The sequence below is a fragment of the Cucumis melo genome, unplaced genomic scaffold (genome assembly GCF_025177605.1).
Source record: "Cucumis melo cultivar AY unplaced genomic scaffold, USDA_Cmelo_AY_1.0 utg002177l, whole genome shotgun sequence".
Lineage (NCBI taxonomy): Eukaryota > Viridiplantae > Streptophyta > Magnoliopsida > Cucurbitales > Cucurbitaceae > Cucumis > Cucumis melo.
In genome coordinates this window covers 1-23,678 of record NW_026124965.1, presented here as the reverse complement: position 1 = coordinate 23,678, position 23,678 = coordinate 1, and the positions used below count along the sequence as shown (strand labels likewise).

The 23,678-nt window shown below is 44.2% G+C and overlaps 1 protein-coding gene and 1 non-coding gene across 2 annotated transcripts; both read left to right on the top strand.

The window, feature by feature from the left end:
* Positions 1-4,336: 4,336 nt before the first annotated feature.
* Positions 4,337-4,419, top strand: TRNAY-GUA (transfer RNA tyrosine (anticodon GUA)). The gene has a single exon. It is a non-coding gene; the product is annotated as a tRNA-Tyr (tRNA).
* Positions 4,420-9,513: 5,094 nt separating this feature from the next.
* Positions 9,514-16,365, top strand: LOC127147997 (NADH-ubiquinone oxidoreductase chain 2-like). The gene is made up of 2 exons (XM_051080907.1): positions 9,514-9,898; positions 11,426-16,365. The coding sequence occupies exon 2, from the start codon at positions 14,111-14,113 to the stop codon at positions 14,753-14,755; it is 645 nt and encodes a 214-aa protein (XP_050936864.1). The 5' UTR covers positions 9,514-9,898; positions 11,426-14,110; the 3' UTR covers positions 14,756-16,365.
* The last annotated feature ends 7,313 nt before the right edge of the window (positions 16,366-23,678 follow it).

Genomic DNA, 23,678 nt, shown 5'->3' with positions numbered 1-23,678 from the left:
GAGAATATGCTGCCCGGTCGGGAACAAGTAATTCAAGAGCAGCGGGATGAGGCTACTTCTCTTTGTTCAAGAGCCAGAGCACAGATCAAGATTCTGCTCAAGCGCCTCAATGAAAAAATCTGCCGATCTCGCTTACGAAAGCCCTTGTTCATTGACTTCTATCACTTTTTTATGGATTCCGTCACTCTCTTTATTCAATGAGCTTTGATCCTTTCCAGTCTTTCTTCTTCTAACCAAGGAGAATGAGGTCTCGCCTTTCTCTAGTCCGAAAGGGATCATCTTCATCCTACTCAGATTCTTTGACTTATTCCTATGAAAGGGAGAATGGAAGAAGACCTATGAAACTCACCTCAAACCTATCGGGATAGACTTCCGCACCCTACTTCATAGTGATAGGGCCCGGTCCCCCTCTCCTTCTTCTTGCTTCTCTCTCATGACCTCCTGATCATACTCAGATATCAAAAGTGTATAAGCTTAGAAAGAAATGCTTGCAATTCCCAAGATTTTTGATAGTAGATAAAGAACTGAACTTATGAAAGAATAAGAGTCTCGTCCTCCCCGTGGTGAGATCAATCTCGTGGCCTTACCCGCAAATCTCAATGACGTAGGCATCCGGTACATGGTCCATAATGAGTGCATGGAATAGATAACCTAGGCGATGCGATTATACAGCCTTTCAGAAATCATCCTGCTCTTATACAAGGAGTGCCATCGTGAGTTTCCACGTGGGTTTGATGAGAGTGATACGGACAAGGGCTTGATTCTGTCTTGGTAGGACTACTGAAGAATGTCCTGGCAGGAGGCTGACGAAGGCTTCCCAGTGATAGGGTTCGTCTTGTACTTTGTCACTGACTGACCAGAGTCCTTGCGAGCCTGTTTATAAATGACTGAATAAGGACCTTGAATGTGAAAAGAATGGACAGATTCAGCCAAGAGTCCTTCGTCTGCGACTTTGAGTGGAAAAACAAAGGTCCAAAAAGGGTCAAAGCCCTCAATAAAAAGGACATATGAACCTGTCCTCCGGCGCGAAGCGAAAGGACTGTTAAGGAGTGCAAGTCATGAACCATATAATATGAACCTCCGGACCCTGATTTCAGAAATCCATATTCATCTTCATCAATGAACAAGGCTCAAAGATCATTGAATAAAGTCAAATTCTTTTCTCATTCCACACTAAAAGGTCTCGACTGAAAGGAGAGAAAGGAGTGCAAAAAAGAAAGATTCTCTTTTCTCGTCTTCTTTCTTTGACTGATTTTCCTTATTACCTCTTTACCTCTTATACTTCTTTGTACTTCTTTATGCTTGTCATTAGTTAGTAGTTCTTCTTCGTCATACTTGATTTGGATCATCAGGAATGCCCCCTTTAGGGATTGACCTCTTTCCCTCAAAGACTGATTGTCCGGATTACTTCTTGGATTGAGTACTTCTTTCTTCTTATTTAGACTTGTTTTCCTTCTTCCTTCTTCTCATTAGTTAGTAGTTGTCCGGAGTTAGTACTTCTTTAGTACTTCTTTATACTTCTTTTTCTGACTCTCCTCGGGGGGATGGGGGGAAAGGCTGAATATTCCTGGGGTAGAAATCAGGCAGGAAAGATCGGATCTTTTTGAATTGCATTCGTGGGTTTGTCTTTCCTTGTCTTTCTTTGTCTTCGTCACCGCTCGGTCTTCCAGCCAAGCCAGGTGGGCGCTTCATCTCAGTCATGAGGAATTAGCGATTCCTGCCTTCCGATTTCTCACTGAATTTGCCCCTTTCCATAATCTTATTGGATGGATCAAATATCGTAGGTGATCAGTGAAAATCTTCTCGCTAAGAGAAAGCCGTTAGGCGATGGCCCAGTGATAAGAACGAATGCCCGCCGCCCATCGAGTGGGGTGAGTTCCTCCTTTACAAGAGGGACTGACTCTTTTTTCCGCTAACTACAGTATAAGTGCAGAACGTAGTCTGACTATACGTAGTGAAGGATCCCGGCGACCGGGAAGGTCTCAATGGACCTTTCCTAACGCCGGTACGGGTACACTTCTAGTCCAGAACACCTGGGCTGGGCGGTGCGACCTGAGGACGCTTCGATTTCTCGATAAAAGAAAGAGGAGGCTTATGCTTTAGCAAAGGAAAACCGTTAGGTGATCCGGTGGGCGAGGAGATAGAAGAAGGCACTGATCGCAGGCTTGTAATTCTACCGGGGTGGCTTATAAGGTAGTGGCTCGCTCGAGAGGTGTCCCATCTTTTATGGTTCCTACGAACCCCAGCAAGGCGCGCTCTTCTGTAATCGCCCCCACTACACGGGAAGGGCAATGCCATGGTTCTACTACTATTCGAAAGTCAGGAAGGGCTATCACACCCTTTTTTTTGATGAAAGGAGAATGATTGTTGCCGCTGTCTGAAGTTTGTATTAAGAAAAAGCAATCGTCAGCCCCAGCCGGTCCGGAGGACTCATGAATTCCACTCAAAGTCGCAGACGGAGGTTATTCTTTATATGGATTTCTTTCCTTGCACTCCTGAAAATCTTTGAAATCAGTCCTTTCGCTTCGCGCCGGAGGACGACTCAAAATGATAAGGAGCGGTTCGAAGAAGCTCGACTAAGAAGGAGTCAATGAAGAAGGGCGTAGCTTATGTAAAGGTGAGAAGACGAAGCCCTCAAGAAAAAATCAGGACTTATGTTATCTTAAGGCTCAAAGAATGATCGAAATCCATATTAATTCATTAGTCAATTTGAGACGAGACTGAATCAATGAATAAAGTCAAAGAATTTGCGAAAAACCACTCAAAATTCCAATCCCTATTTTTTGTGAGAATTCCACTGAAACTTTCATCTTCCTGCTTTCATTTAATTTAAGTAGACGAGAAAAGAAAGATCAAGCCTATGGTATGGATCGGTAAAGGAGGGAGCGGACCATAAAGAATAGATCAGAGTCCCATAAATCAGAGAGACGGATAGGCTTTCTTCCTTTGACCTTTTAGTAGATTGATTCTCCGATCATTCTTTGATCCTTGTTCATTTACTATTAAGGGTTCTGACTTGCACTCCTGTCTCAAACCTTTATTCATTGATTCCTTTATTCACGAATATGAGACTAATTAAGCTACTCCAGATGAGTCATGAAATGGAATATGAACCTGTGGATCAAAGAGGTCCTCCGTCCTATTAGTTCCATTCTGAGTTGCACTCCTTCAAGCCTTTGAATAGGGATCAGTCTTTCTCAAATTCTCTCTCCTTTCAGTCGAGCCTTGTTCATTGAGTCCTTCGTAGCTTTATTCTGCTTCGCACCTTTCAGGTCTCGTCTGAACTTTTTTTAGGTAGGTTTAGGAGGCGTAGTAGGACGGAGTCTATTAAGCTACGTAGGACCAACCTGAACCTTAAGAGGCAGTTATAAGGACGAAGATGAACTAATTAAGCTAACCTGGACCTTTGTTTTTGGAGTCTTTAGATATTATGATCCTCCCGCCCCGTGCGTGGGTCATTGATTCTTTTCCGATAATATCAAACCTTCCGCCTCAATGGATCTGGATAGCTTTCTTTGTTTTTGAAAACCGTTGCCTTTTTCTTCCTTTCATATTCAACCTTTCCTAAGAAAAAATGGGGAGGCTCAAAGAATCTTCGTCCTTTAGTCTGATTCTTCTTCCTATGCCTTTATCCTCTTCCTTTCACTTTTGATTCCCGTAGGAGCAAAGAAGCAGAGCGGAGGACTTCCTTTCTCCTATTCCACTTCAATCTTGTTGGCATCAAATAGATCAATGAATGAGTCCTTTCAACCTGAAAAGCTAATATGGAAACTCTCTCCTTTCAGTCGAGCCTTTGAAATTCAACCAGTGAGGACTCTGATTCCATATTCTCTGTTCATTCCACTAAAAAAGAAAGAGGAACTGATTTTTGATTCCACTGATTTGATCCACAGGTTCATATTCCATTTCATGAGTCCTAACCTTTGTTCATTGGTCTTGACCCGTCCTCTTGACTGATTTATATCCATATTCATCTCTTTCCCCTCGATCATTCTTTGCGCCTTTGTTTTTTTTCCACTCAAACTGAACTTTCCTTTCATCCTAGGCTTTCTCCCAACAACATCGAGGACTTCTCAATATTCTTTTCACCCTCCGTTAGGTTATGAAATAGCTCGACTGAAAGGTGCGAAGGTACTCTACGTTTCAGATATAGGAGAGGCGGAAAGAATTTGCCTTGAACTCGAGTGAGGTTAGGAAGGCGGAGTAGGAGATTGATTCTTTGCTCCTTCAAAGGAGCGCAAGTACAGAAATGGAATATGAACCAAAAAGCTTATTGATTGATTCAGGGCTTAGCCCTCCTTCTTAGAACCCATTGAGTGAGGGGAGGCCCGGGAAGGGGAGAGTGGCCGAGCGGTCAAAAGCGACAGACTGTAAATCTGTTGAAGTTTTTCTACGTAGGTTCGAATCCTGCCTCTCCCACTGAACTTCTTTCTTGTAGACTGAAGAGAAGAGAAAGGAGGCATTCGTGCATAGGAAGAAGGCCCACCGAGCTTTGGCCGTGCCCTTTCAATTCTATCGTATTTCAGTTTAGAGAGGTTGCCGAATTACTACGATCTATAGATTCCCATCGATAGACAATCCCAACCAGAATAGAAGCGAGTCGCTTCCGCTTTGGCTTGTAGTCCTTGTCTTTTAGGTAGTGGTCGGCCTTCCGACACGCGCGCGCCCGCCAGAATGCCCCCTTGCTTCTGCACGAAGCCCAAGCCAATACATACGATAGGCGAAGGAAAGACCCCCCCATTGAATAGCGCCTGGGGGAAGGCAAGTTTGATCGAGGATTGGAGAGGTTAGAATATGCTCGACCGGAAAGGTTATTCAATCAACAAACCCGGAGGCAAATCAAAGGAATGCTCCAAAGTCAAATAAGAGAGCCTACTATTTGATTTGGAAGAAGAAGAAAAGAGAGAGAAGAAAGAACCTCAAATAAGTACGAAGAGAAAGAACCTCAAAAATACCGTAAGGAGTTGACCTATCCTCCGAAAGAAACTGAAGGATTACTATACAGCCCAATAAAGAAAGCACGTAGCCTCCGAAGGCGCGAAGCGGAGCGACTCAAATCAAAGACGTGGGGACTTGTCTTCTTCTTATAAGCCGTCACACAAAGAAAGAAATGCAATAAAAGAAAGAAGACGAGACCTGTCTCATTAATAAGGGCAGATGAATATGGATATAAACAAGTCCTTCGGACCACAGGTTAATATGGATTTCTGACGACTGAGGACGGACCTCTTTGATCCCGCAAAGTCTTTGACTTGATTCTCAATGAGACGGCTCAAATCTATGGTTTTTGGTCTATCCGTAGGAGGAAAAAAGAATGATCGAGGTCCGGAGGACGCTCAAAGAATGATCGAAGGGACTGAAAGTTCGCCTTTTCATGTCGGTCCGAAGGACTCATTCATTCCACGAGTTCCAGAGGACCGTAGGAGGCTCAAAGAATTTGAGAGCTCCGTTAGGAGTCTGAAAGCGAAGGACTCAGAAATCCATATTCATATTCCACTTCGGACCGTCCGAAGGACTGATTTGGATCCATTAGAATGCAGCGGAGGTTATTCAATAACTCGACTGAATCAATGAACAAGGAATTTCATAAAGTCAAGTCAGAATCCTTATAAGGAATCTGGACCCCTTATAATTTCAGCGACTGATCGATGTTATTGGCAATGAACAAGGCTCAAAGAATGTGAAAAAGAAGAAGAATAAAGAAGACAAGAGAGCTCCTAATCTATTCTTTATGGTCCGACTATCCACTGAAGAAAGAAGAAGAAGAAGACCAATAAAGAAGAAAGCTCAAAGCAATGAACCGCTCCGTGGGATTGATTCTTTGAGCCTCCGGACTTGTTCATTCCACAGGCTTTTAGTGCTCCGGAGGACAGACAGATGAATATGACTTTCTTTTTGATTGAGCCCTTGTTCATTCAGGCTCCTTCTAAGTGGCAGAATAAGGAATGAGCTTGAAAATTCTTTGAACCTCTCCTTCCTAACCCCTGATTCAACCCTGATTATCATCATTGACTCCTTCTTAGTCGACTTTCTTCGAACCGCCCCTTATCATTTGGAGTCGTCCGGAGGACTCTGAAATCCATATAAAGAATAACCTCCGGCTCCTATTAGTTCCATCTTTGACTTAGCCCTTATCAATGAGAGGCCGATCATTCTTTGAGCCTCCGCTCCGCTTCTTTGCTCCTCCTAGGGCTCCGCTCGTTCTCCGTAGTTTCATTTATTCTAGTCCAAGAACAATGAAATTCCATCAACTCCAAGCCTATCCAACAAGATTTTCAGTGGACATAATATCTAAGATTACTAATGGAAGGTTTTCTATTATAAGAAGACAAATCAGACAAGGAAGAGAAGACAGAGAGACTTCTACGGGCCATAAGTTTGAGTGGAATCTCTTTGAGTGGATGAATATGAAAATCAGTGGAATGAACAAGTCCTTCGCATCTAGACCTCTTATAATTCTACGGGGTCCGACCTAATAATCAGATTCAAGTAGCGGAGTAGTTTGAAAGAAAGGATATCAGTTTCAGTGGAATCTTTGGAGATAGGCTTGAATCTTTTTAGTAGGTTCTTTGATGAAAAAAGTCGAAAAAGTCAAAAGTCTATCCGCTACTTTCATCTTCTATATTATGAGGCTGACTAGTAATGCTGAAGTTCCTCCTACGGGAATCAAAAGTGAAAGGAAGGAATAAGGACTCAATGACTAATTAAGCTAACCTGGACCTTGATTTTTTCATTGAATTTTGATGCCTTCTACGGCGTTCAAGTCAAAGAGTATTCAAGATCAGAGTTTCAGAGCTTTATCAAAACTGATCTTTATCTTGTCTTTTTCTACTTTCATCCGTCCCCCCTCTCCTTTCAGTCGAGTTATTTCATAACCTCCGAAGGAGTTCTATAACTATAACAAGGAGAATTTCTGAGTTGCACTCCTTCAAGCCTTTGAATAGGGATCAGTCTTTCTCTCCTTTCAGTCGAGCCCTTGTTCATTGATTCAGATGAATATGGATTTCTGACTCGTCCTACGTAGCTTAATTAGGCCTGTGGATAAACAAGGGTTCGGACGACCCGTCTCATTGATAAGGACATATGAACCTTCGGACTGGTCCGGAGGACCTCTTTGATCCACTAAGTCAAAGATGGAACTAGAAGGCAAATAAAGGCTCGGGATGGATTTAGGAGTCTTTGTGCGAGCCGTATGCGGTGAGAGTCGCACGTACGGTAACGAGGGGGGGGTTCGCGTCTATACGTGTAGTGTGGTGGTTGGGCCTACCCACCCTATTTGTTCCATGATCTATGGGTCTACTGGAGCTACCCACTTCGATCAATTAGCCAAGATTTTGACCGGATACGAAATCACTGGTGCTCGATCTAGTGGTCTTTTTATGGGGATTCTATCTATCGCTGTAGGATTCCTATTCAAGATCACTGCAGTTCCTTTTCGGGCGGCTGTAGGACGGACGGCCGCCTATAGGTGGTAGGGTAGGGTGGGTGGTGGTACCGCTCTGTGGCCAATCTTCCTAACCGCGCGCGGGCCGGGCTTAGAGCGGCGTGAAACTCATCACTACCTCGTAAGGGCGTTGAGACCATAGCATGTTACACGAAAGCGCCGCTTTCTCTGTAGTGTTGTCACACAGCAGCCCGCCTAGAAGAGCCACTCGCTCTGTAGTGTTGTCACATAAGATAAGCACGCCGCCCGCCTGCTGGCCGGGCGAATCGAAGTTCTCTTCCGGTCAACTGTCCACCCAGTCAAGTGCAAAAAACACAGTAGAATCACGCAAGGCACGCAGCTGGTGTGCTTCCTGCCCGCGAGGAAAGAAAGAAGAGCGACAGGGTTGAGTTCAGATTTGACTGTTTGCAGCATGGGAGCGGATTACCCAAAAAATCCCTGGGAACAATGAAAAAAAAAGATATCTCGGTAACGAAAACTATGGGGGGCTGTATTGGCGAGATCCAACGGTGAACAGCTGCCCAAAAGAAAAACCGCCTGGAAGTCCGAGGACCTTTAGTACCGTACCCTACCCCCAAACCAGCAGCCTTCGCGCCAAGCAAGACCGCCCTTGTCCCTTTCCTTTCTCCATTCCGCCTCCTTCTTTCTTAGCTTTGTTCCAATCGAGTCTAAGGCAAAGAGTGGAAAGTATACCTATTTTTTTTTGACCTACTTGACGATAGAATATGCGAGAGCAAGAACAAGACGCCCTAATTAAGCTACGAAGGCCCGAAGAAAGTTCAACAATTAAGGAAGAAGACTAGTCGGAAAGATCAAGCCTAGGTCAAACTCTGAATCACGATACTACGCGGTGCGACGAGAAAGAGGAAGAAAGTCAATGAACAAGGTGTTGATGATCTGATTATTAGTTCTGATAAGAAAAGAAGAAGATTTGAAAGAAAGGAAGAGAGAGTCCGGAGGACGGCGTAGAAGGAGTCTAGTTTGAAAGAAAGGATATCCGTTTCAGTGGAATTCAGAGGTCGGCTAATATATTTGAGAAAGTAGAAAAAGAAGACGAAGTCGATTTGCGCTCCATCTTTGACTTAGTGGATAAAAGAGGCTCAAAGGATTTGAGTCGCTTCTCTTTATTCAATGATCGTCAATATTCTTTGACTTAGTGGAATTTCATGAGTCCTCCGCTTTCAGAGTCCTAACCAAAAACTAAAAGATCCAGATTCGCAAATTCTTTGCGCCTTATCTAATGAGCTAAAAAAGAAGAGGAGGACTTTCCATATTAGCTTTTCTGTCCTTATCAATGAGACCACTAAAAGCCAGAAAGCCTATCCTCAGATTCTTCTAGTGGAATGAATGAGTCCGACTGCCTTGACTTTATTCAATGACTTTATTCATTGATTCAGCTTGAATCTTGGACTCCTTTCAGTCGAGCCTCCTCTTCTCTTTATTTATTGAAAGGGCTCTTTATTCATTCAGGCTCCTTCTAAGTGGCAGAATAAGGAATGAGCTTCGCCCCTCTCCTTCCTAACCTCAGTCGAGTTCAATGAGCCTTTGTTCATTGACTCCTTCTTAGTCGACTTTCTTCGAACCGCCCCTTAGAATTTGGAGTCGAGTTATTGAATAACGTCCGGACTAGCTTATCCTTCAAGAGTCGATCTTCTTCGAACGTCGAGCTATGTAATAACCGTAGGTTACTAGTAGGTTTGGAAGGAATTGCATTTTGATCTATATTAACCAGGAACATGATCAATTCCATAAATCAGTCCAAGGAATTCAAGCCTAGGAGATTCAAGTCAAGGGAATTTCATTTTGATGCCTCCGTCTATTAATCGTCGGGCTCCTCTCCTATATTTCAAACTACGAGTACCTTCGCTCCTTCACAGTCGCTTCGCTTCGCGCCTTACTCCGCCTCTCCTTTGAGTTCCATTCTGAGTTGCACTCCTTCAAGCCTTTGAATAGGGATCAGTCTTTCTCTCCTTTCAGTCGAGACCTTGTTCATTGATGAAGATGAATATGGATTTCTGACTCGTCCTACGTAGCTTAATTAGGCTAAAAGGCGAACTTTCAGTCGCTTTTTCACATTCTTTGAGCGTCCTCCGGACAGAAGTTTGAGTGGTCCTACGTCCCTCTTCCTATGGTCGAGCTACTTCTGTCCCTCCTTCGGACTTTTTTGAGTGGAATTCCGTTTTTTAGCCTTTATTCATTGATTCAGTCGAGACGTCCGAAGTAGCTTAATTAGGCAAGGAGTCTGAAGTCCTCCGGACTAGTCTTTTAGTGACTTTCTTTATTGAAAGGGATTTGACCTCTTTATTCAATGATCTTTGAGCCTATTAAAAGGCGAACTTTCAGTCGCTTCGATCATTCTTCGAATATGAATCGTCGGGCTCCTTCTAATTGGATAAGGAAGTCTTTAATTAAGACTGAGATCAGTCTTTGACTTGATTCTGGAGTCGTCCGGAGGTTATGAAATAGCTCGACTGTAAGGAGAGGGGAGAAGCGAAACGACTGTATTATTTAAGGAGTGCAACGAAAGAAATCCATATAAATAGAAAATCAAGGGCTCCTTCAAATAGTTCAGGGATCAGGACTTCGCAAATTCTTTGCGCCTAACCTTTGTATCCTTATCATTTGGAGTCGAGTTATTTCATAATGCACTCCTGAACATTGGCAGAATAAGGAATGAGCTTGAAAATTCTTTTTTCCTTTGATTGAGTCGTCCGGAGGCGCGAAGCGAAACGACTGTTAAGGAGTGGTATTATGAAATAACTCTCCAAATAAGGAAGGAGAGGGGAAGAAGCGAAACGACTGAATCTAATAGGAGTGGTATTATGAAATAGCTCTCCAAATAGTAAGGAGAGGGGAGAAGCGAAACGACTGTATTATTTAAGGAGTGGTATTATGAAATAGCTCTCCAAATAAGGAAGGAGAGGGTCAAAGAATTTGAGGCGAAACGACTGTATTATAATATTAATAGGAGTGCAACGAAAGAAATCCATATAAACATAATGCACTCCTTCTAAGTGGCAGAATAAGGAATGAGCTTGAAAATTCTTCTCAACTCCTCTCCTTCCTAACCTCAGTCGAGTGGCTTCGCTCCTCTCCTATATTTTTTTCGTAGAGTACCTTCGCTCCTCGCATATTTCATTGCGCCTCTATTTGGAGTCGTCCGGAGGCGCGAAGCGAAACGATCTTAACAGGAGTGCAACGAAAGAAATCCATATAAAAATAATGCACTCCTTCTTTTATGATAATTCAGTCGTTTCGCTTTCTTTATTCATCTTTGACCCTCTCCTCTCCTTATCAGTCGACTTTCTTCGAACCGCCCCGTGGGAGTCGAGCTATTTCATAACCTACTCCGCCTTCTACGTCTGAAATCCATATGAACCTCTTCCATATTCATCTGTGGATCAAAGAGGTTCCGGAGGTCAAAAGGACGGTCTCGCTATTTGAGTGGAATGAAAGCGTCCGGGTTCCCTTGTTCATTGAGGACCTTTGTTTTTGAGCGGACCAGTCTCGCTATTTCATAACCTAGAAAAAAGGACGAACATTCTTTGAGCCCGTAGTTAGGAGTTTTTTGAGTGACTTTATTCAATGATCTTTGAGCCTTTGTTCATTGATTCAGTCGAGACCTCCTACGGTCCTCAGTCCTCGTTTTAGTGGAGTTTCCATATTAGCTTTTCAGGATTTCTTAGTCCTTCGCAACTCCTCTCAACTCCTCTCAAATTCTTTGATCCTCTCCTCGCAAATTCTTTCCGCCTCTCCTTCTTAGTCGAGCTGCTTCGCACCTTTCCAGTCGCTTCTCAAACCTTTGACTTTATTCGCAAATTCTTTGCTCATCTGGACCCCTTAATAATTGCCTGTGGAATGAATGAGTCCTCCGGACCATATTAGTGGAATGAACTTCGTTGCACTCCTAATCCTAATAAGGGATAAGTCCTTTCGCTTTCATTCAAATTCTTTTTTCCTTTGATTTTGAGTCGTCCGGAGGCGCGAAGCGAAACGACTGTTAAGGAGTGCATTATGAAATAGCTCTCCAAATAAGTAAGGAGAGGGGAGAAGCGAAACGACTGTATTATTTAAGGAGTGGTATTATTCAATAGCTCTCCAAATAGTAAGGAGAGGGGAGAAGCGAAACGACTGTATTATTTAAGGAGCCCTTTATTTGAAGAAATAGCTCTCCAAATAAGGAAGGTTCGAAGAAACTCGACTGATAAGGAGAGGAGAGGGTCAAAGATGAATAAAGAAAGCGAAACGACTGTATTATAATATTAATAGGAGTGCAACGAAAGAAATCCATATAAACATAATGCGCTCCTCTCCTATATCTGAAACTACGAGTACCTTCGCTCCTTCAAATAGTTCAGGGATCAGGACTTCGCTTTCAACTCCTAACGGAGCCTCTCCTTTTAAGAACATAAGCTACGCCCTTCTTCATTCAGGCTCCTTCTAATAAGGAAGGAATTCGCTTTCAAGTCCTAACCTTTGTATCCTTTCAGATGAATATGGATTCAATTAAGGGTCCGTCCTCTTGACTCAGAAATCCATATTCAAATTCATGCCAGTCGCTTCGCTTCGCGCCTTATTCAGTTTATGACTTTCATAGAAAACCTTCTACGTCCTAATCTCTTATTTATGGGACTCCTTCTACGTTGTGCTTCTCTTCTTCTTTCTTTCTTCTCAAATTCGTCGCAAATTCTTTGCTCCTTCGATCATTCTTTGAGCCTGTGGATCAAATCAGTGACTTTCTTTATTGAAAGGGATTTGACCCTCTTCTTCATTCTACTCAAATTCGTCTATCAAACAAGTCCAGAGGAGCGAAAGCGGCTCGACTCCCACGGGGAATAAGGGTCCGGACTAGCTTAATTAGGCAAGAGGAGGACTAGTCTCATTAGATAAGGAGTTCATTGAGGACCGTTGTTTTTCCATATTCATATTCCACTTCGGACCAAGTCTTCTTTATTTATGTTTGAGTAGGTTTGGAAGTTCAGAGTCCTAACCTTTGTATCCTGTCTCGCTATTTTAGTGGATAAAAGAGGCTCAAAGTATTTGAGTCGTCTTGACCCTTATTTATCCTTGCCGGGTAGAAGTAGTTTAATTAGAGTTGTTCTCCCTTGTTCATTGACTCCTCTTCTCTCCTCTGAAATCAGATTCTTATGAAAAGGGCTCCTTCACAGTCGCTTCGCTTCGCGCCTTGACTTTCTTTTTGATTGAGGGCTCCGTTAGGAGCAAAGAATTTTCCATTGATAAGGACATATCCTCTGATTTCTTTACGAGGTCTGAATATCGACTTAGTTGTTTTTGTGTTCATATCTTATCGGGTTAACGCACTTTATCCTATTCAGTGTGACGGCTTTATGGGTCAGCTAAACTCATTCCTTTTTATTATGTTGTGAGGCTTTGGTTACCGGCTCAGGCTTCCAAAGGCGACCCTCTCTCGTTTCCGGCGGTTTCCGTCATTGAAGTAGCCTTTCTTTCGTCATCCTACCAAAGTACGTTCGAAGAAGCGAGCCCTTATTAGTTTAGTAAAGTCAAGCTCCAAAAAAGGAGAGATTAACCTGCGGTGCGCTACGCCCGGCAACTCATCAAGCAATTTCTTTGCGCTTGAATTTCAGTGATGAGGTCGCAAAGAGAGGGAAGTAGGGCTCCTATTGACTAAAGGTGGATTCTTCGCTTTCCTTTATCAAGTCGCTATTCAGCCCCTACTACTGACTTTTGACTTTGTCTTTGATTTTTGATTCATCTAATTCAAACCCAACTAGTCGTATGAGGTGATCTTCTGTCTGCTTTGGATATGAGGAATGAAAAGGCAAAGTCCGGTTCATTGTAGTTTGTATTCGGTCTGAGATATAGGATCCAGGAAAGCGCCCTCTTTTTGTCATCCCTGCAGCTTTCCAGATTGAGTATTGAAGGCATGGCCTAGGACCTTCAAGTTTTCGCCTATTGGGAATACACCCCTCTTTTTTTTTCTAAGGCTAGAAAGAGAATGCCCGCCAAGTTCAGATAAGGAAATGCTTCCCCCAACCATTAAAGGAAAGGCTCGACGAGGAAGGAAAAGGCTTTCGGAGATCGAGATTGGATTTCTTTTGAATCAAAAAAAAAGAAGAAGGCCGAGGATGGCCTAGGGTGCGTCTTATCTGAAGGGAACACGCTTTTTCGACCGCGGTGGTATGATTGCCGGGCCCTCTCCTCGTTCCGCCCGCGCTCTGGCCTATTAGGTAGGATAGCAGTCTTCGGGCTTTGCCTGCCCTTGATCATAAAGAATTCCGGCTTGGCCCGGGAAAGCGCTGGCAACAAGAGAAAGGAAGGGGTCCATGTAGCTGCTGCGCCCGCCCCCTTCTTAGTCAATGGGGCAGCAGGTTCGGCATCCACTAGAAAAGAGAGAATCCACTGAAGATAACCACGCCTCTGCTAGGCAGCGTGTGGAATGGCCGAGAGCGGACCTTTTTGGATAGATAATCCAAGTCGAGAGTGGAGTTACGGAAAGAGCCGTCTGATGGAAAACGACTTTCACCTTCGGTTCAGAGAGCACTTTTTTCGTTGATCATTCCTCCTTCCCTTTCGTGTTCATTCCCCAGCGGCGAATTCGAAACTTGTGGGGCCCTATCTATTCCATCTCTCAAGCCCCGAAGAAACCCCCCCCTCCCATCTGGACCTTTGTTTTTGACTCTATATATGTGGGCACCTGATATCTATGAGGGTTCACCCACCCCGGTTACAGCATTCCTTTCTATTGCGCCTAAAATCTCTATTTTTGCTAATATTTCACGTCTTTCTATTTATGGTTCCTATGGAGCTACATTGCAAGAAATCTTCTTTTTCTGCAGCATTGCTTCTATGATCTTAGGAGCACTGGCCGCCATGGCCCAAACGAAAGTCAAAAGACCTCTAGCTCATAGTTCAATTGGACATGTAGGTTATATTCGTACAGGTTTCTCATGTGGAACCATAGAAGGAATTCAATCACTACTAATTGGTATCTTGATTTATGTATTAATGACGATAGATGCATTCGCCATAGTTTTAGCATTACGGCAAACCCGTGTCAAATATATAGCGGATTTGGGCGCTCTAGCCAAAACGAATCCTATTTCGGCTATTACCTTCTCCATTACTATGTTCTCATACGCAGGAATACCCCCGTTAGCCGGTTTTTGTAGCAAATTCTATTTGTTTTTCGCCGCTTTGGGTTGTGGGGCTTACTTCCTAGCCCCAGTGGGAGTAGTGACTAGCGTTATAGGTCGTTGGGCGGCCGGAAGGTTGCCACGAGTCAGTCTGTTTGGGAGACCGAAGGCAGTTCTCCGTGCACCGGACACGTAGCTTACCTTTTCAGTTGCGAGACGGATGGGAATGCATGCTCCGAAAGATAGGGTCGAGTCTGATACATCAACCGTCTACTCAATATCCTTGTACGAGTCCACAATCACTACACGAGATGAACCTTGGTTTGGTGAATTGAAGTTGGCCCCACGGAGCGGTGTAATAGGACTCCCAGTTACTGCGCGCGATCGTATACTGAGGTGCTCCCCGCCGGTTGTTGGAACGACGCGAGCCGGGCCTCGATTCAGAAAGATTCAGGGCCAAAAAGTCTCAATAGGGGGTTACTAATTCCCCATCTCATTGGGGGCGGAAAACGAATCGACATCTCGATGTGAGACAGCCTTTGAAATTGGAGTTGGGAAAGAACGGCGAAGTCCATCCGAACCGTCCAATGAAGAATAAGAGGAGAACAAAGGGCCAATGGCGCGCGAAGCGCATGGCGGGAACGGACACGGATCCAAATCAGTGTGGAGAAGAACTCATCTGGAGCTTGATTTTCTCCCCCTGGGCCCAAAGCAGTGCAGTCTTTCCTGGCCAAATCAAGGATTTTTGGGGCTTCACGCAACTTCATCAATCCATTTTTTGAGTCAGATATATGAATATCAAGATGGATGAATCTAGATCTTTCTCTTTTGATATCTAAAAAAGATTGAATTCAACCTTTGATTCAAAGAACTGCGCTTAGCCCCCCCGCTCATGAAAGGGCTCCGCTGCAATGGATGACAGAGGGTCCGTAGTACCCAAAGCACTGGAGTGATCCTGTAGCCGGGAAGGGGCCTAGAAGTGCCTACTACTACACCACACTAGACTTGGCTCTACACATTTAGAAAGCTAAACCCTGCCCAGTCCCTGGCAGAGCTAAGGGGGCTTCAATCCTTATTCCTTATCCCCATCTTCGCCCATGCTAACGGGGCCTTACGGGGAGAGTGGAGCCTCAAGAAGCACTGTTGAGAGGTCTCGACTGAAAGGAGAGAGAAGCTTGCTTTTTTTTTTAGTACTCTTCATTCTCTACAGGGTTCCAAACCTTTCTTCAACATAGGTGAGAACGAGCGAGGCAGAGATGGAAGAGATCGAAGACGGGAATAAGAAGCAAGCTCGCCTTTTTTTGTCTTTTTCGTTAGGGCAGTCGAAAAGTGCCTTTTTCGTCTCGCATTTCTCATCAAACAAAGACGGAAAAATCATCATATTTCAAAGGTTCCTAACCCACCAAGCCCTTCCTTCGTAGAGCCGTGTATTGTCAGTGATCCGAACCTGCCCGGAGCGAGCCTCCCATAGAGGCAAGTTCAGTTGGTGAGCCGTATGATGGGCAACTATCTCCTGCGGTTCGGAGAGGACTCAGCTCTGAGTTAGTACCCCCTTGGTTTCGGGGTGGACCCTTTCACTCTATTTTATTATATACGCTTAGCGAAAAGAATGTTTTTTGATACACCTAGGACATGGATTCTATATGAACCAATGGATCGTGACAAGTCGTTACTACTAGCAATGACTTCCTCTTTCATTACTTCATCCTTTCCATATCCCTCTCCCTTGTTCTCAGTTACTCATCAAATGGCACTCAGTTCATATCTTTAAGTTCGATCATTGACAAGGTTCAAAGAAAGGGTGGGCCAATCAAGGAAAGATTCCAAACCACAATGCCTACGAGAAAGTTCAGTCAGGAATTGCATTTTGATGCAAAAGGAGTGGGAACCTACGGAAAGTTCAAGTTCTCAACATCAGAGAGAAAGTTGGATAGGCTTTCATCTTTTTAGTAGGTTTAGAAGAAACTTCAGCATTATTAGAGATAAGGACTCCGCCATAAGAAGAGATAAGGAGCAGTCCGGAGTAGCTTAATTAGAGGGAGGAGGACTTCCATTGACCTCTTAAGGTTCAGGTTGTCGAACTTTGCTGTCCGATTTTTGTCTTCTTTTTATTCCATTCGGACTGCGCGTAGTGGGAGACTAAATAGTGGGTTTGAAGTTCAAGGAAGAGGAAAGATCAGATTCGACAATCCGAAACGGAAGAAAAAGGCAGATAAGGACATATGAACTTTTCTTTGAGCCTCTCCTTGTTCATTGAGGTCCATTAGTTCCGAACTTGGCTCCGCTCCTTCTCCGTAGTTTCATTTATTCTAGTCCTCCGGTCCGTGGTAGTTTCATTTTGCTGAAGTTCCATAACAATCTAGTTCAACTCAAAGTCTTTGACTTTATTCTCATTGAGGCGGTTTGAATAGAAAGGAATAAAAGGAAGAAAGACGAAGATTCTTTGAGCCTCCGCTCCGCTTCTTTGCGCTCCTTCTCCGTCCTACTACGCCTTCTCCGCCATAACAAAGGAAACTATCGGATTCAAGTTCAAGGAAGAAGAAGTTCAAGGAAAAGGTTCGCCTATCTGAAAAGGAAAACGGAGCGGAAGGACTAATTAAGCTAATCTGGACCTTTGTTTTCTCAGTGGAATTCTCAGAAGTCCAACAATGAAATTCCATCAACTCCAAGCCTATCCATTAAGTGTTAAAGGAAGAAGATCATATTCTATTTTGATGCCAAGAAGAAACTGAAGGATTACTAGTCAGCCCTATCTTTTCAATAAAGAAAGCACGTAGCCTCCGAAGGCGCGAAGCGGAGCGACTCAAATCAAAGACGTGGGGACTTGTCTTCCATTAGCTAAAGAAGTTCCAGGCTTTTAGTGGTCCGAAGGACTCTATGAGGGTTCTGACTTGCACTCCTAATCCTAAGATAAGTCCTTATTCGCAAATTCTTTGCTCCTCGCAACCCTTGTTCATTGACTCCTTATCAGTCGACTTTCTTCGAACCTCCTTCTTAGTCTCGCTCCTCTCCTTCCTAACCTCAGTCGAGTGGCTTCGCTCCTCTCCTATATTTTTTTCGTAGAGTACCTTCGCTCTGAACCTTCCTAACCTCAGTCGAGCCGCTTTCGCTCCTTCTTTGATTCTCATTCAGTCCTTTCGCTTCGCGCCTCCTTACCATATTAGTGGAATGAACAAGTCACCTGGACCCGTCCTTAGTCGTCTTCAATCTACCATATTAGGGAAAGCACCGATTTACCGCAAAAAAACCATTCATTCTCCGACAAGCGGGGCATTTGAGGCAAGAAAATACAGGACCTGGTTGCATCGCATAAACCATTGGGTGAGGGAAGATGCTCCTTGGCGCAGGTCAGGTCGAGCAAACTCCGATCCCTACTATACTATATATGCCTCTGAAGCCCTGTTTTCTATCTTTCAAGTAGCAAGTTCAAGGGTTCGAAAGAAGCTTGACCAAAGGTGCGAAGCAACTCGAGCTAAATAAAGCGAGAGGGAAAGGGTTTAGTCATCACTCTGACTCTAGGTTACTCTTCCCCGAACCTGCTTCTAGGTCGAGACCATCCTATGAAACCCAATCCGGGCAAAATCAGGGTAAGGACGGATCCCGCCCGGGAAAATTCATTCTTATCTCGTGAACTGTAGAAACCTACTCAAAAGGTTCATCGATAGTCGGACTCGTTCATTCCACTAAACTCTTTCAAGCATATTTGATCTGGTCTCGCTTCTGATCTCAACTGATAGAACGGAGTTGAGCTTAGCTCTGATCAAAGAACTCTCCCGTAGGTCTCTCTCAATTACATCGACCCTACTTTCTCTTTCTAATAAATAAGAAAGGGGAATGATTTTTTCCTGTATGATTATTGAGGCTGATCATAGGCATAGATCTAGCTCAAAACCATCGAGCCTGAACTTTCCGAGGAATATAGGAAGAAATCTCTTTCCACTCTATCTATAGCTAGAGCTTGTCCGTCCCATCCAACCAAGGAATAGGGCTGCTCGCCTTCTCCAACTTAGTTGAGTGCATTGCTTGAAGGAGTGCCTCTTCCCAAAGTCGAAAGTATTCAGCCTTTCTATGACCCACGGAGCGGTTAGGGCGACCGGTAACCGCCTGGAATGGAACTGGAAAAGAAAGACATGTATCCATTAGTTATCCCCCTATCTTTTCTTATGGCGGGACAAAAAGAGATGAACCAGATGACCTATCAAAGATAGACAGGGATTATATAGACAGGCTCCCCAGGGCCAAAGCAACTCCAAGCGAAGAGATAACCAAGGGAAGATGAACTGGCTTCTAAGGAACCCGCCCTTCCCCCTATAATTTATGTTATGGATTTCTTTCCCTTTCTTATATCATAAGCGAGCAGGCACCTGCCGCTTGGCTTACTTGAGACAGCTTGAGATACTCCTTCTTGTCCTGCACTCTCTAAATGGGACAGCAGAGTATGCTAAAAGGAAAGAAAAAAAGATTCTATCTCGACAAGGGGAGACAGACAGGAAACTAGATGCCTAAGAGGCCGGGAAGAGGCTATTCAGAGTGCTTTACAGAGCCAGGTACGACTGAAGATTGGGGGGGCATTCAGGCTACTACTGCTTATCCTACTACAAAGTGACCGGGACAGAAAAGACTCCTAAAAGGGGATAGGGTCCAATTCCTACACTGCTCATACTATGAAAGGTACTACATGTAAGGCAACTCCTACTGCCTACAAGGGGCTTCAGACTGCTAACCAAGAAGGAAATGCGGATATCCTTCAGGACAAAGGAAAAAAGTACAAAGTAAGTAATATGCACGCTTCTCGATCTATCTACTAGGTAGAGTTAGGTAAAGAAAGAGAGTTAGCCCAGCAAGAAATCTATCAATTATCCTTATACCTTCCATATACTTTTCCTCTAGCCTGCCCGAGCTCTTGATCTATATTCAAGCGTATTGCGTAAAGTCTTGGAAAGTGGACTTGCCTGGCACTTTCAAGCTTTCTCCTCCGATCCCTGTATCTGACTTCTTCTTCTTCAACAGACACAAGAAGAGCGACGACAGCAACAACTTCTTGACAGTCTCGTCAATTTCATCTACTTCTTTAGCTCGAGTTTCATACCCGAGATCCTTTAAAGAAAAGAATATTCCGATCCAGCCGAAGGCTGATTCTTTATTTGGAGCATTCCTTTTGGGAAATCCGGAGTCCTCCTTGGCCGAAGGCTGATTATTGCAGAGAGTCTGACCTTTCTTCTTTTCTTCTTCAGTTCTCCTTCAAGAAAGAACTCAATTCTCATATCTTTGTTCTATAAGTCTTTCTTTGTTCTAGCTTGACTCATTCTCTCTGGAGAAAGGGACCGATTTCAGATGATATTGATAATGGCACAGACTTTTGATCCTCAACTCTCCTCTTATTCAATGGCACAGCCACTCATAGATCCCTATCTACAGAGCTGCTTTCTTTCTTCCTATCCGAACCCTATCTTTATCGCTTTCTCAGAATCAAAGGGTAGAATCTTGCTCGGAAACATCTGGGAAGTCGTACAATCGGAAAGAAAGTCAGCAGACCGATCAGACCTGACTTCAGTGACCTTGCTGACTCTAATGGAACTCATGAAAGAAGAGAGAATACGCGAGGCCGGGAGCTTGCCCCGAGGCGGAAACTGAGACTCAGTCTGCCGAGATAAGTTATGCTTCTTCCGATTGAATGAGGAAAGATCTCATACTCACATAACCTATTATGAGAAGATTCGGACGATTCCTCTAGCTTTCCCTAGCTAGAGTAAATACTAACCAAAGAGATGAAACAAGAGAGAGAGAGAGAATTCAACCTTTTCCCTCTCTCCACAAGACTCGAGTGGCTTCGCCCGTACTCAACTCAAATTCTTTGAGCCTTATTCATTGATCAAGACTAGCCCATGAAAGAGAAAGATCGACTGAAGACTAAACTGATCCTGCTCCCTCTTTCAGTGCCACAGCTCTTCCCCCTTTGATCCCCCCTCCTTCTCATTCTTCTGGAAGTCAAGTCTGATCAATTCCTTCTATGATTCTCGGGAAAGCATATCATCTAGATATAAATCATACCGCTGCGCCTGCCTATAGAAAGAGAGGCTTCCCTAGCTGCCTCGTACTCTTCCTGTCTATCATTTTCCTTTCTCCTCGTCGTACTCTGGTCGAGCTGACTCTTGAAGTTACACAGCCCCACTTACAGTCTCTTCTTCCTATACAACTCTCTTTCCTTATTCATTCTAACCTCTACTCTTTACCGAAAGGGATCCATTGCGCTGGAGGCTAGTGAATACCTCTCTGGGACTCCTAATCCGACCCTTGATTGAATATATCTTCTTTTTCTATTTCTTCATTCCCACTTTTATGAGAAGAATGAAAGAATCACACCTATAAGTATAAGTACCAGTAAAGCATATCCTCCCATTCCTAGGTATGAAGACCGAAAGAAGAAAAGGAAGAATTGAATTTTGATGGGTCCGGAGGACTCATATAAGAATGTATCAAAGATCTCAAAGAGAAAAACCGCGGAGTGGGATGTCGAAGGGGAAAAGAGTGGAGTTAATGAGTGAAAATGAGAAAATCAGAGTTTCAGATTCTTATCTCGGTAACGGCTTCTCACTCCTCTCTTGTTCTCTTTCTGCTTAGCCCCGAGCTTGTTCTCGAGCGGCTTCTCCTCTCGCTTTAGTTTAGGTCTCGCTCCTTCTCCCTCCATATCCTCGACCCTATCTTTTTAGTTCTTAGATAACCAGTCCGGACCCATGATCGCAACTTCCGAAAGAAAGAGCAGCAGCCTCTACTAATGAAGAAATAGCTTCCTGGCCTAGTTCGGGAAAGAGCTAGACTACTTGAGACAGCAAATCTGACGAAAGAAGACTTGTAAAGCATAAGACCTTACCTTGAGGAGCCACATCCTAATTTACTGAAAGATAGAATGAAAGAGCAGTTGCTCTTGGTCTTACCGACTATATCAGTCTCGTATTCTAGCTTGCTTCTACAACTCGGAAAGATATCATACTTTCTTCTAACTTCAACCTTTCCAACTAGGTCTTAGGCTCCCTTGACTGGGACAAGAGCTGGAGATTCCGAAACCTCTATCAACTTCCTTCCACTCACTGAGACGAATAGTGACTCATGAAAGCAGGGTTTACCCTTGACCGCCTCAATGAAGAAGGTGAAAAGAATATTGACACCGCGTAGTGGGCTTCCCTTTCTTTTTTCCTACTAAAAAGATTCAAGCCTATCCTTTTTAGTCTCCTTTAGTCGAGTGCATTCCTCTCAAGTTCGAGACCCCTTATGCCTCTTTTTCAACATCGGCTTCTTCTGCCGAAAGGGATAAGTTCTTTCAAGAAGTTTGGCTAGCGAGCGAACCCCACGGAGCGGGCATTAGGATCTGAACTGCTCATTTCACGATAATCGAGAAAATCTCCGATCCGTATTGAGGGTTTCCTCCGCCTTGATATAAGGGGTCGGGACTCGTAATCCGGGTAGCTCTCAAGGGAAGCCGGCCGGAAGGAAGACTCAGGGGTGGAAAGCGTACCCTCGCCTTCCCCGGGCAAAAGCTTGCTTCCCTTTCCCTAGGATTCGGTACTTTAAAAGGAAGCAAGCGATCTTGAGACCCCATAGTAGGAGTCTTCCTTGCCCTAGGTTCTGATGAGTCTGATTTTCTCTTTTTCTTCCTTCTAGCCTTTAAGTAGGTTCTTCATCCTATCCTTTCTCTCTTGCTTGAATATCACGATCCGAGTTCGTCGGCCTCTCGCCTGGCTTCTTTCTCTTTTGACTGGGATTGTCATGATTGACACGTATTTCCCAGGTCATAGAATTGGAAGTGAGGCTATTAGCCGACGAGTGACCCACGTAGCGGTTGCGAAGGGAAGGAGGTCCATCTCTCCTAATTCAACTAGCCGAGTGAACTAGCCTCAAGCCTGAAAGTGGGATCGGGCTTCGTCTTCTTCTTACTTATGCAGTGGAATGCTCACTAAAGGCTGAAAAGGAAAGAAGATTGAGATCTAAATCAATGCATTTTTCTGATATTCAAGACCAAAAGAAAGCACCAAGAAGAATGGAAGAAAGAAGACCGGCTCTGGCGACCACTAAATCAGGTGGAGCTTACTCTTGGTCGAATGAATACCGCTCGGGAACCTATGGAATAAGACTGAACCGCAAAAGCATTTCAAGTTCTATTCCTAATAGTCTGACTGAATTTTGAATTTGCCCCGGGGAACCAGTAAAGACTTCTGCTACGAAAAAAGGTTGTGATAAGAAAGGACAAATTTTTCGTGCTCGTGCTACGGTTAAGCGATCCTCTTCGGATAATTCGTCCAACCCAAGGATAGCTATAATGTCCTTCTTTCTAACCTTGTAAGCTTTCTTTCACTCTTTGCTTGAATAATCTTCTTCACCAAGGATTCTCGGTTCTAGCATAGTTGAGGTAAACTATTCTCTCTTCTTCCATTTCGGGGTCCTAACTTCGTGATCGTGGCGCCCCCAAGTAGTAAATGGGGCTTAGTCTATGTAATCTAGTCCAAGAACTAGTCTTCCTCTTTCGCTTATCTCGACTGATTCCTAACCTTATTATGAATCATCCTTTTCCTCAGTGGTCGATCCGCACCGGCATAGTGAGATGATAGCTTAGGGGTGAGGCATCCGTCCTTCTCCTACTTGCCCGAGGCGGAAAGATCTCCTTCAGACGGGTAGAACTGGGCACGTCTCGATCCGTCTCGCTTATTCATGAATACGGACCCAGCGCTGAGATTCTTATCTATTAAAATACCTCCCGCCGATTCTGACTGTGCCTATTCGGAGAGCTACTATTTGTGAATTACCGATTCCGGATGGGTGGCCGATTAAGGAGAGTTTATGACTCCGACCCTCTAGCCCTCGGAGAAATCCGAAATTTCCCATACCTCCACCCTACTCATGCCCAAAAGACTGAAGGCTTTGAAGGTGGAGAAGGTAAGGAGTGCAAGGGCTTTCCCCACTACGCGGTTGCGAAGGTGAGATGGAAGGAGACGGAGAGTTTACGCTTGAGAGGATCGATTCAAGCCTTTTTTCTCTTTTATCAAGACTACCGGTCCGAAGGTTATGAAATAGCGAGACTGAAAACTGAATCAATGAACAAAGGCGCAAAGAATATTGCGAGACTG

Bases quoted from the DNA above. Each gene is read 5' to 3' on its own strand.
- LOC127147997 (XM_051080907.1), top strand. From the start codon at position 14,111: ATGTGGGCACCTGATATCTATGAGGGTTCACCCACCCCGGTTACAGCA.